Below are 13,030 nucleotides of genomic sequence, written 5' to 3'. Positions count from 1 at the left end.
GGGCATGCCACCAGGATGGGGGCTCCCCCATCACTGCTTGGTGGTGCTTTTCTTCTTATTTTTTTTATTTTATTATTATTATTATTTTTTTAATGTTTATTTATTTTTGAGACAGAGAGAGACAGAGCACGAATGGGGGAGGGTCAGAGGGAGAGACACAGAATCCGAAACAGGCTCTGGGCTCAGAGCTGTCAGCACAGAGCCCGACACGGGCCTCGAACTCACAGACCGTGAGATCATGACCTGAGCCGAAGTCGGACGCTCAACTGACTGAGCCACCCAGGGGCCCCACTTCTTATTTTTTTAAAAAAAAAGTTAATGTTTTATTTGTTTTTGAGAGAGAGACAGAGCAGGAGGGAGGGGCAGAGAGAGAGAGAGAGAGAGAGAGAGAGAGAGAGAGAGATACCGAAACTGAAACAGGCTCCAGGCTCCGAGCTGTCAGCACAGAGCACGACACGGGGCTCGAACCCACGAACTGGGACATCATGACCTGAGCTGAAGTCGGACAGTTGACTGACTGAGCCACCCAGGTGCCCCGTAAACTATTTAATTTGATGGTGGTAAGATCTGCCATTTTAAGTGTATGCCTCTGTGAGATGAAGTACATTCGTGCTGTTGTGCATCCACCGCCCTCCGGCTTCAGCGCTCTTTTCTCCTTACGGGACTGAAACTCCGTCCCCGTGAACGGTACCTGCCCCTCTCCTCCTTCCCCGCCCTGATCACCTCTCCTCTCCGTTCTGTCTCCATGGGGTTTGACTGCTCTGGGCACCTTGTACATGTGGAATTAGGCAGTATTTGTCTTTCTGGCTTGTTTCACTCAGGACATCTTCATGGTTCATCCATGTTCCTGTAGCAGGTGTCACAATTTCCTTCCTTTTTAAGGCTGCATAATATTCCGCCATAGGTGCAGACCACGTTTTGTTTGTCCGTGCATCTGTTGATGGACACTTTAATAGCCTTCCTCTTTTGGCTGTTGTGAGTATTGTTCCTTTGAACGTGAATGTTCATGCCCCTGTTTTCAGTTCCTGTGTACGTTTTCCAGAAGTGGATTTGCGGAATCAAATAGTAGTACTGTTCTATTCTTTTTTTTTTTTTTTTTTTTTTTAATGTTTATTTTTGAGACAGAGGCAGAGAGCAAGCAGGGGAGGGGCAGAGAATGAGGAAGACACAGAATCGGAAGCAGGCTCCAAGCTCTGAGTTGCCAGCACAGAGCCCGATGCGGGGCTCGAACTCACAAACCGCGAGATCATGACCTGAGCCGAAGGCAGCCGCTCAACCGACTGAGCCACCCAGGCGCCCCTAATCTTTTTTTTTTTTAAGTTTCTATATTTTTAAAATTATTTTTAATGCTTATTTGCTTTTGAAAGAGAGAGAGACAGAGACAGTGCATGAGTTGGGGAGGGGCCGAACAAGAGGGGACACAGAATCCGAAGCTGGCTTCAGGCTCTCAGCTGACAGCAGAGCCCCATGTGGGGCTCGAACCCACAAACAGCAAGATCATGACCTGAGCCGAAGTCGGGTGCTTGACTGACTGTACCACCCAGGCGTCCCTTAAGTTTATTTATTTATTTTGAGAGAGACAGAGAGAGCACAGAGCCCAGTGCTGGGCTGAAACTCATGAAACTGTGAGGTCATGACTTGAGTTGAAATCAAGAGTCAGACACTTCACCCAACTGAGCCACCCAGGCACCCCCCATACTGTTCAAGTCTTAGACAAACTGCTTTACCGTTTCCCACGGCAGGTGCAGACTGACACAGCCACCAGCAGGGCACAAGGGCTCCAGTCTTTGCCACTTGCTTGTCAAGTTACTTTCCTCTTCCTTCCTTCCTCCGTCCCTCCGTCCCTCCTTTCTTCCCTTCCTCCCTTCCTTCCTTCCTTCCCCCCTCCCTTTCTTTCAAATAACAGCCACTTTAGTGGGTGTGAAATAGTAGCTCATTTTGGTTTTGCTTTGCATCTTCTTCATGACTAGGGATGTTGAGCATCTTTTCACATGCTTTTTAGTTTTGTCTATCTTCTCTGGAGAAATGTCTCTTCAAATCCTTTGCCCATTTCAAAAGTTCACCTCATGATTTTAGTCCTTCTTCAGCTTTCAAGCACTGACCCTGAGACACAACATTTTATTTTTCCTGTTTATACTGTTACTTATATTACCTTTTGAAAAAGTGAATTTTTTATTTTTATTTTATTATTATTTTTTTTAATGTTTATTTACTTTAGAAAGAGAAAGAGCATGAGCAGGGGAGGGGCAGAGAGAGAGAGGGAAACACAGAATCTGAAGCAGGCTCCAGGCTCTGAGCTGTCAGCACAGAGCCTGACACGGGGCTCAAACCCGCAAACCGTGGGATTATGACCTGAGCTGAAGTTGGACGCTTAAATAACTGAGCCATGCTGGGGCCCCGAAAAAGTGATTTTTTAAAGAATTATTTATAATTACCTTTGAAAAAGCGAATTTTCAAAAAAATATGAAAGTAATTCCTATTAGTTCTAGGAAACTTTATAAATACTGAAAACTAGAAAAAAAATGTATAAATTGGATATTAAATGGTAAGCACTGTTAACTCCAGCTATAAATTTTTTCAGTAGATTTTCATCTTCAGCTTTTTACTTATTTATTTTACTTTATCAAAATCTAATTGCACGCACGATCTTGTATCCTTTTCTTCTGTAATTTCTAAATTTTGGAATAATTTTACATTTAGAGGAGAGTTGCAAAGATCTTACAGGGAGTTCCCAAATCCTCCTCCCGCTCTAATGCTCACATCACGCCTCGTCATGATGTATTTGTCAAAACTGAGAAACCAGCATTGGTATGTGACTTAGAACTGAGCCCTGGACTTTATTTGGGGCTCAGTCTTTTCCCACTGACGTCCTTTTCCTGGTTCGAGATCCAGTCCAGGGGCCCGACGTTACACTTCGTTGTTCTGTCCCTTGGTCTCTTCTGGTCCGTGACCATTTCTCAGTCTTTCCTGACCTTGACACTTCTGAGGAGCACATCTCAGGTATGTTGTAGTACAGCCCTTGGTTCGTGTTGGTCTGACCTTTTTGTCATGATTAGGCTGGAGTGACAGGTAGGCTGTGGCTGCGGGTGTTGGGGAGGAGTATCACAGAGGTGAAGTTCTTGTTCGTTCTATCGAGTTCCATCGAGTAGCGTGTGCTCCCGGTGCGGCTCATCCGCGGCGATGCAATGCTTAATCACCTGGCCAAGGTGGTGTCGGAAGATTTCTCCTTTGTAAAGTCACCCCCAACCCTGTGTTTGGGGACTAAAGCTCTTGAGTCCAGCCCACCCTGAAGGAGGGGAGAGTTAAACTGACTTCACCTTGTGTTAAACCGTAAGAACATACATGTTTCATTTCACCTCTTCAGGAACATGATGTCAGTGCCTACATTAGGAATCAACCAATGGAAAGGGGATACTTGGTTTGAAAAGTTGTCTTTTGTGTGTCATTTAAGTTACGTCCAGTTCTTCCTTAGGTTCGCATTTTCACCCAGTTGTCTTCAGAGTGAACCTATGACGTGACGCTCATAAGAAGCATTTTTTGGGTGTCTGTAGGATTCTTAGCCTTGTGCCATGGCTCCCTAGTCCCCATTGGGTGGACGTGCTCCGCTTTTCTTGAGTCTTCCCTTCTAGTTGCTGCTCACGTTGGTGGGGGCTCCTTGAGGTCAGAGGTCTGACTGGTTTGGTCTTCCTAGTGTTTGTTGGATGAAAGTTCTACCTTTTATTCCTACATATAACATTGAGCAGATGGAACGTTCTAGCTTTGAAAGAGTTCCTTAAGACATTTCCAGGCCTGGGGACACTGAGTCAAAGGTGTTAGTGCTTTGACCATAACTCTTGGGTAGATTTTTAGAGACCCAGCCCCACTCCATCTTTGAGCCTTTAGAGTTGAGTTGTCTCTTACCTGGGAATTCTGAGGTTGGTGCAAAAGGGGGAAATTTCTGTGGTCAAAATATACCTTGAGGGGTGCCTGGGTGGCTCAGTTGGTTAAGTGACCGACTTCGGCTCAGGTCATGATCGCACAGTTGGTGGGTTTGAACCCTGCATCAGGCTCTGTGCTGACAGCTCGGAGCCCGGAGCCTGCTTCTCATTCTGTGTCTCCCACTCTCTCTGCCCCTCCCCAGCGCGCACACATGCATGCTTGCTCGCTGTCTCTCTCAAAGAGAAATTAACATTAAAAGAAAAAAATTTTTTTAAATATACCTTGAGAAAACCCCCTGAGCCTTCTTTGAGGGCCCCTGGAATTGTGTTACCAGGTGTGAGGGACACAGGCTCTGAGTCCCACAGACAGCAGCCTCAAGGGCTGGTAGCAGATTGTCGCCTGTGGACATTTCTTTCCCTCCTTTGCCTTTTGCCCCTTGGTATATAACGTTGGATTTGCATAGGCTGAATGCTGCGCTTTATTCTTCACGCTGGCAGGGACAGAGGGCAGACTGTGTTAGGTCTTCAGGAGGCAGAAGGGGGCAGGGGTTGCAGGTGAGAGGCAGGTGTGTGGGTCCAGGTCTGTCCGTCAGCAGGCATGCAGATAGCTACCATGCAGTTAACATTGTGGCCCCAGCACATTGGGACTTCCTGGGGGAGCGGGGCGTTAGCCTTAGGTGTGCAGTCTCCCCTGCACAGATTCTCCTTCCCTGGGTCTGGCCTGGGGCTCAAGAATTTGCAGTTCGAACAGACTCCCAGCTGACGTTGGTGCCGCTGGTCTAGGGACCCTACCTGGACAACCAAGCTTCTAGAGCTGCTCTGTCCAGTATGGCGCCCCCTAGCTACATGTGGCTATTTAAGTCAATTAAAATTAAATAAAAGTAAAATTTTAGTTCCTCGGTCACGCTAGCCACATTTCAGATGGTCAGTAGCCACATGTGGGTAGCGGCTGCTACATTGCACAACGCAGATTCAGAACGTTTCCATCATCATAGAAAGTTCTGTTGGGCGGTGGTGAGGTTTGAATCTCTGCTTGGACACTTACTGGTTGCGTGAGTTTGGGTAAATTGCTTAATTTCTCTGTGCCTTAGCTCTCTAATCTGTCTGTAGAAGAGAGAGAATAGTTCCTGGCGTGAGGTTTCAGTGGGTCAGTATGTGAAAAGCATTTAGGCGGTGCCTGACTTATGTTGGGCACTGACATAGGCTTATTATTGTCCTTCTTGCTCTAAGAAGCCTAGGGTGGTGGAGACGTTGATCCAGCCTCAGGGGGGCAGATAAGTTTCCTGGGGCTGCAAACCCCGGGCAGCATGGTAAGGGCTGCTGGGATGCGGTGCTGTAGGAGCTGGGACCGTGCCAGGCCGACAAGGGAAGATGCCACCATGGTAGAGTGATGTCTTCCAGGGAAGACGGAGGGCCCTTTGTGGCCCATGGCGGGGGTCATGTCTTGTCTTCCTTCTCCAGAGGAATCGCCCTGGTTCCCAACCGGCTGTCACTGGCCGAGCCTGTAGGAAGCAGAGTCTAAAACGTGGGTTTGTGTGTGGGAAGCTTACTGGGCTGGGTGTGGGGGTGGAAGGAGATGGGCTGCCATGGTCACAAGCACGGCCTGTAGAGCGGTCCTCCGTTGAGGTCATCAGAGAGCTGCTCACTCTGACTGACTAGTCATTGGATGCTGGATGGGACCCTGGTGAGGCACTCTCTTCATCTCATGACAAGTCCCAGACGGGGAGAGCGGTGAAGTTGGGGCTGCTGGGTTCCTCCCCTCCAGCAACTGGGGAGTCTCCGTGCTTGTTCTTGCTCATGGTCAGGCTCTGCAGTGCACAGCCACAGGCCCCGGGGATGGGGGTGGGAGTGTGGGGAGGGGAGTGGGGTGGCAAAGTCCCAGCACGGGAGCCCAAGGAAGCTCTTTGCCCCCCCCCCCCACCTTTTACCTGGGGGCTCAGCTGTTGTGCGGTAAGGTGGGACTTCCACAGCCGGTGGATTCAGATGCCCCGTTGCTCAGTGTCTCCTTACCCCAGACCCTGTATTTGCTCCATTGGCTCCCAGCCCCCCTGTTTTGGTGCCTGATGTGGGGAGGGTTCTTGGCCCTGTTTCTGCCTCGAGGTTCTGGGTCCCCGAGGGGACTCTGACCTCTTCCTTGGTCCTGGATGAGCGCTGCAGGGACACCAGCTTGACCAGACCCCCTCCCTGTCCCGTCTCGTGGTGCCAGCCCCTGCTGCTCTTCTCTGTTCATCCTGCCCTGGCCGGGTTCTTCCTGGACACCCCCGGGGGCTGGGTCAGGATGGGGGTCTCAGGCAGCCTGCTTGATTCTGTGCCCAGCCAGCCGCTCCTGACATGGGTGCTCTCAGTGTCTCTGGGAAAGCCCTCAGTGCAGGCCCTGAAATAGTGGGCGGTAGGGAAGCATCTTGCAGGTAAAGGAGTCTGATGTTAGGGGGGGCTGTTAGACTAGAGGTAAAACGGCTGGCCATGGGGACACTGAGATGGCCGGAGTCCCATGTAGTCGCCTCCAGGGGCAGCTGCTGAGTAGAACATGCTGCTTCCTTCCGGATGTACCGGCAGAGGCCGAGTTGGCAGCGTTGGGGAAACTGGGCCATTTTCTGCCCACATCCTGGGCAGGCTTCCTTCCTTGGCCGTGCACAGCCCTGTCCAGCCTGACGTCTCCAGAACACAGAGCAGTTTTTGTTGACCACACCAACAGCTCCCCCGGACCACCGTCTCTCACTCTGCCAGACTCTCGGCTCTGTGGCCACAGGGGTCTGGATCTCATGCCCTTGACCCACCACCCTAACCCCATATACCTCCCCACCGTTCATGCTGTTCCCAGAGGGGAAGTAACATGCGGTGGTTACAGGCAGCTGCCCTGGAGTCCACGTCCTCCACGTCCCAGCTCCCAGCCTCTCTGAGCCTGTTTCTTCAGCTGGAATATGGAGGTGCTAACGGTGTCCGCCTCGTAAGGTGGCAGGGCATCGAATGAGTGTGTGTCCCTGTCCCCTGGAGCGGTGCCTAGCATTGAGTATGCGCTATTTTGGTTTCAGCCGTCACTGCTGTTATTATTGCTAGCACGGTTATTTCTTTTTTACTTTTGAAACGTTTTATTTTTGAGAGACAAAGCACGCAAGCAGGGGAGGGGCAGAGAGAGAGGGGGACAGAAGACCTCAAGTGGGCTTTGCACTGTAAGCACAAACCCTGATGCGGGGCTTGAACTCAGGAACCCTGAGATCATGACCTGAGCCGAAATCAAGAGCTGGACGCTTGACCGACTGAGTCACCAGGTGCCCCAGTATGGTTATTTCTTTTTTAAAAACAATTTTTTTAATGTTTTACTTACTTTTGAGAAAGAGGGAAACAGAGTGTGAGCAGGAGAGGGGCACAGAGAGAGGGAGACACAGAATCCGAAGCAGGCTCCAGGCTCTGAGCTATTAGCATAGAGTCTAAAGTGGGGCTTGAACCTGCGAATTACAGGATCATGAACAGAGCTGAAGTCTGATGTTCAGCCGCCTGAGCCACTCAGGTGTCCCCAGTACGGTTATTTCCTTTGCTCGGAATGCGCTCTCCCTTTCTTGGCTCTGAACCTGAACTTGCCACCTGGCCTAGCAAAAAACATGCATGAAGATTTCTGTGATGTGGTCCAGATGACTGTACATTTTGGGATTTGATTCAAACCCAAGCTCTGCCGTCACCCAGCTCTGACCTCGAGCAGTGTGCCCTCCCTCCTCAAACACCACCCCGTGGCCTGTTCTGAACCCTGAGGGTGGGTGATGCCTACTGTGTTGGAGGGTCAAGTGTAGTGAGGGGTTAGGTAACGTTATTGCCTGCCACATCGCAGGTGCTTGAATAAGGTCAGCTCCTTCCCCCTCGCCCTCTGGCCTTCATCGATCTCCCCTTCATTTGAACCCCTGGGACATTTCCTATCTGCAAAGCTTTCTGGGCACAGGGTTCTGCTCACCCTGTGAATCTCTTAAGTGACCTGAGTCCACGGCCATCCCTGAAGTGTGGAGACCAGCCTTGCACATCGTGGCATCAGCCCCCTTGAGCCCAAGGTCTCTTGTGTCCGGCCCGTCTTCTCACGGGGCTCCTGAGGGTGGAGTGGATGGGAACAGCCGCTCCCTCTACCGTTGAAGCCCCTCGAGGTGGATAGAGCTGGGGTTTCCCTCTTTTGCAGCATCAGCCTCCGGGAGCTGAAGACCATCTTGCCCCTGGTCAACTTCAAAGTGAACAGTGCCAAGTTCCTCAAAGATAAGTTTGTGGTAAGTTTCGTGGCTTGGCCTGGTGATTTTGTGAATTTAGGGTCGCTTAGCCTTTGAGCCCCGCTGAATGGTGCCCAGGAGAATCCTTCACCTCCTGATTCCTCTGTCTCAGTTGAGACAGAGGGACCCCCTGGAGGTCGTAGGCCCATGTTTGCAATCCTAGCAGACAACATCCTCCTTGAGGACCACGTTTGCTGAGCTGCTTGACTTGGGATGTTCCCATGGTATAGCCTTCCCTTTCCCTCACCATCGCACAGCCTCCTTTCCTTCAAGTAACGTTGAACACGTGGGTTTTTTTGTTTTGTTTTGAAACTATCATGGAAGGTTCCTTACATAGGTTGTCAGGGATGTGGCATTTTGTATGCAAGTCCTCACAACATACTTGGAGTTAGCTCTTCTCTGCCCGTCCCCCCACTTCCCCCCACTTCCCACCCACCCCTGCTCCCCGCCATCACTTAGTTTGTTTATGTTCTTGCATAATGGAGCTTTTGGTAGATCTGTGGCAGGTGGTGACTCTAAGAGTGGGGGTGTAGAGTAGGGCGGGGGGACTTTCTTGAGTGCATAAGAACGGAGGTGATGGGTAGGCACCCTTTGTGGTGCTCTGAGAGGTCCCGACCCTTGTCACAGAGCCCAGTGACTCTCCATTCTGCTGGTCCCAATTGCAGGACTCACACGGCCTTGTCAGTGGCAGCCCCAGGTACAGGCTTCCTTAGCCAAGAATGTGCATTCATTTCTGTACCAGTGAGCTCTTGGAAGAGTTAACCCACCTTATGGCTATCAAGCCATCTTTCGACCTGCCTAAAACTATTCTAACTACTCCAACTATTCCAAGAAGGCAGAAACAGAGGTGGGAGAAGCATTCACCGATGATGACCACATCATAGGAATCTTTATATTTTTAAAAAATGCATTTATTTATTTTGAGAGAGAGAGAGAGAGCACGCGCTCCCTGGAGGGGCACAGAGAGAGGGAGACAGAGAATCCCAAGCAGGCTCCCTGTTGTCAGCGTGGAGCCCGACATGAGGCCTGAGGCCATGAACCATGAGATCATGACCTGAGCCGAAACCAAGAGTCAGACGCTCAGCCGACTGAGCCACCCAGGCAGCCCCCTGGAACCTGGCTCTTTATCAAGCCTTTACTGAGCAGGCGATACGTAGACCTTACTGATTTGGTTTCAGGGAAGTCCTAGGGAGGGTAGTGGTAGTTTTCCCATTTTACAGATGAAGAAACTGAGGGTCTGAAAGGTTCAAGTAAATGACCCAAAGCCATTAAGCAGTTCAGGGGACAAGCCTTGACTGGAGTTGAACTCTTAACTCCAAAGGCCTCGTTAGTTTTCCCTGGCTTTTAGAATGACCTATATGTACGGACCCTGCTCTAGGTCTAGATTTGGAAATGTCTCCTGCCCCCAGAAAGTATTACTGCCCTTGGGATTCTGGCCGAGACTCTTTTATTTTGGGGTTCAAGGCCAGGGCCTTACCTGGTGGGACTCCTGGTGGTTATGTTCTTTAGGCAGATACATTCGGAAACCTATGAACAGTTTGACTTCAGAAGACTGTGAGTTTGCTTTCAGCCAGTGCTGTCGAAGGGCGGTCCTGCCTGTTAATAGTGGAGCGGTGTTCTTGTAGGGAACCTCAGAGACCGAGTGGTTACTTTTTCTTTTAATTTACAGGAAATCGGCGCTCACAAAGATGAACTCAGCTTTGAGCAGTTCCACCTTTTCTATAAAAATCTTATGTTTGAGCAGCAAAAGTCGGTAAGACGATTCTTGGGCAAGTGATCAATGATGTTTTCGTTTCCCCTGTGTGTCAAAGTCCAGCACGCTCCTAAGAAACCCACGAGAAGTGTTGAGTGTCCCTTCTAGTCAAGGAAGTAGACCGTGGGAGTGGCTGCGACGCACTGTTTGTGTCCGTTAGGTTGGCGTGAGAGAGCTGTGGGGAAATCGGAGCGGGGGGAAATGGCTCTTTCATACCTTCCTGGTGGGAGTGTGACCAGTCTTGTTGGAATTTAATCTGAGCCTATTAAGAAGTTCAGCTAACTCCACTGCATGATCTCATTCTGCAAAGGAAATTTATCAAATTATGAAGAGTAACCATCTCTGGGTAGAGGGATTATGTGTGTGTTCCTTCTTTTTATGCTTTTATTCATTTTTTAATGAGAATAATTTTTTATTCGGATAATATGCCATTTTAAGATAAGCTGTGCATACGTTTTGACCTGACGGTGGCATTTTGGGGACTCTGTTTTAGACAAATAAGGGCACTGGGACCTAGGAATTGAGTGGTAGGGTGTTTATTGCAGCATTATTTATGCCAGCAAAACAGCTGGGAGCCTTCTGCATGCTTCTCAGGAGAGAAATGGCTGAGTAAACTGTGGTCCATCCATAGCACACAGCATCATGCAGCTGATTATGGAGCCTGAATCTGTGTGTGTGTCGATCTGGAGGGATGTTCACGGTGTTTTGTGAGCAAAACCAGCCGCAGATTCACGTGAGGAGCCAGGTCTGATAAAAAACAAAACCGGGGCGCCTGGGTGGCGCAGTCGGTTAAGCGTCCGACTTCAGCCAGGTCACGATCTCGCGGTCCGTGAGTTCGAGCCCCGCATCAGGCTCTGGGCTGATGGCTCAGAGCCTGGAGCCTGTTTCCGATTCTGTGTCTCCCTCTCTCTCTGCTCCTCCCCCGTTCATGCTCTGTCTCTCTCTGTCCCAAAAATAAATAAACGTTGAAAAAAAAAATTTAAAAAAAAAACAAAACAAAAAAAAAAAAACAAAACCAACACCTGCATAGAGTAATCCCCCTCCATATGTCTATGTGTGTTTTTATGTTTAATGTTGATCTCGTGTATGCACTGAAGGGGTTTAGGAGGATGGGCAGGAGAGATCACTGAATTTTTCTTTGCACACCCCTGTTTTCTCTGACTCATTCCAAGGAGTACATTACTTTTGGAATAAAAAGAGAGTCCCATAGGGGCGTCTGGGGGGCTCAGTTGGTTAAGCATCCAGCTCTTGGTTTCTTCTCAGGTCATGATCTCGAGGTTCGTGGGATCGAGCCCCGCATCAGGCTCTGTGCTGGCAGGGTAGAACTTGCTTGAGATTGTCTCTCTCTGCCCCTCCCCTGCTCTCTCTCTCTCTTTCTCTCTCAAACATACATTTTAAAAAAATCCCATAAAGCGTAGAGCTTAAAAAGAAGGATTGTTCAGTGTAGTGCATGGAGCACAGTGCCTGGCAGGCAGCACTCATCCCACAAACAGGAGGTTGTTGGAAAAGGGCTTTGCAGGTAGCAAGGGTGGGTCCAAAGCAGGGGGAACATAGGACTTGGAGCCAGAGGATCTGGTTTCTCCTATGAGCTGTGTGATCTGGGGCTGGTCACGCATGATTCTCAGCCTCAGTCTCTTATCTGTGTAATGGGGACGGGGATTCCCACCGGGCTCTAGGGAGCATTGAATGAGGGCTGTGGGTCGGGCAGTCAAGAGTGCAGGCATTTTTAAGTGATGAGCATGAAAATCATGAGAAGACACTTATTAATTGCCTTCTGCATGCAGGCCTGCAGGTGGGCACAGGGTGAGGCTTTCTGATGGGTGACTGCTGGCCATCTGCCTACATTGGGAAAAAATACATTATTTAATAGAGTAAAAAAATTCTACTTCACTGGGGTTGTTTTCATATATTACTTCTTGATTTGCCAAGGAGAGTAGGAAGACTATAAGCTTTGGGGATTGAAAGACCCGGATGTCAGCCCCTAAATTGGCCTTGGCTGACCAGGTGATTTTGAGGAAAGACAACTTTTTGTCTTTCACTCAGCCACCTTTATAAAATAAAGGTATTCAATCAAGCCGTTGCTTATAAAACTTTAAAAATTATGTAACTTTCCTCCTATTTTTTTAAGTTTTTTTATATTGTTATTTGAGAGAGCGATAGAGAGCAAGCAGGGGAGGGACAGAGAGCGAGGGAGACGGCATCCCAAGTAGGCCTCACACTGCTAGCACAGAGCCCGATGTGGGGCTCGAACTCACAACCTGCGAGATCATAACCTGAGCTGAAGTCAAGAGTCAGATGCTCAATGGCCTGAGTACCCCCAGGCACTCTGTTCCCCTTTTTTATATGAAACCTTAAAAAAAAAAAAAGCTGGGGCGCCTGGGTGGCTTAGTGGGTTAAGCGTCTGACTTCGGCTCGGGTCATGATCTCACGGTTTGTGAGTTGAGCCCTGCATCGGGCTCTGTGCTGACAGCTCAGAGCCTGGAGCCTGCTTCGGATTCTGTGTCTCCCTCTCTCTCTGCCCCTCCCCAACTTGTGCTCGCTCTCTCTCTCTCTCTCTGTCTCTCTGTCTCTCTCTCACAAAAATAAATAAACATAACAAAAAAATTTTAAAGAACTGCATACAAGCTGATCAAAACACTTCTTAGGCCAAAATCTGTAACTTTGATTTATAATCAGTTCTTGAGAACAGTGAAAACCTTTGATGACAATGCACAAGTGAAATCCAGAATGACAGTTGCAGACAGCAATTGTCTGCAGTTGACCAGGATTGAAAAGAAGCTTGATTCACTCCAGATAAGTAGTTGCAAACAATTGTTTTTATAGTCAGTTGCCTTGAAATTTCAGGATGCTGTCTCATCAGACAGAGGGCAGGCAAAGCTTGAGAACGAGGTTTGCACAAAAGCTGTTTAATCTGCCCACACAGGTTAGCCTGCTGGCGGTCTGTTTCCACTGTGATAAAATTCCACCTGAGACTTAATTCAACCTGCACTGTCGTTAATGTCCCTTTTTAAGGCTAATGCGTGTGTGTTTGAGAGGGAGAAGGAGGAGAAAGAAAGTTGAGTCTGATTTCTGCAGAATCCCTGAATCCTCTGGGGGTGCCTTGGATTGCCCGGTTT

The 13,030-nt window shown here is 49.2% G+C and overlaps 1 protein-coding gene across 1 annotated transcript in view; it reads left to right on the top strand.

Annotated features, from left to right (window-relative positions):
* The window catches only part of PLCG2 (phospholipase C gamma 2), a 154,877-nt gene that overhangs the window by 63,981 nt on the left and 77,866 nt on the right, over nt 1-13,030 (top strand). Inside the window, exons 6-7 of the mRNA XM_086688823.1 lie at nt 8,077-8,161; nt 9,831-9,914. Coding sequence (XP_086544949.1) covers nt 8,077-8,161; nt 9,831-9,914 — 169 coding nt within the window. The remainder of the gene's footprint in view (nt 1-8,076; nt 8,162-9,830; nt 9,915-13,030) is intronic.

The sequence above is a fragment of the Puma concolor genome, chromosome E2, assembly GCF_028749965.1.
Source record: "Puma concolor isolate L17-30 chromosome E2, mPumCon1.1.hap2, whole genome shotgun sequence".
Classification (NCBI taxonomy): domain Eukaryota; kingdom Metazoa; phylum Chordata; class Mammalia; order Carnivora; family Felidae; genus Puma; species Puma concolor.
This window is presented reverse-complemented; position numbering and strand designations above follow the sequence as displayed.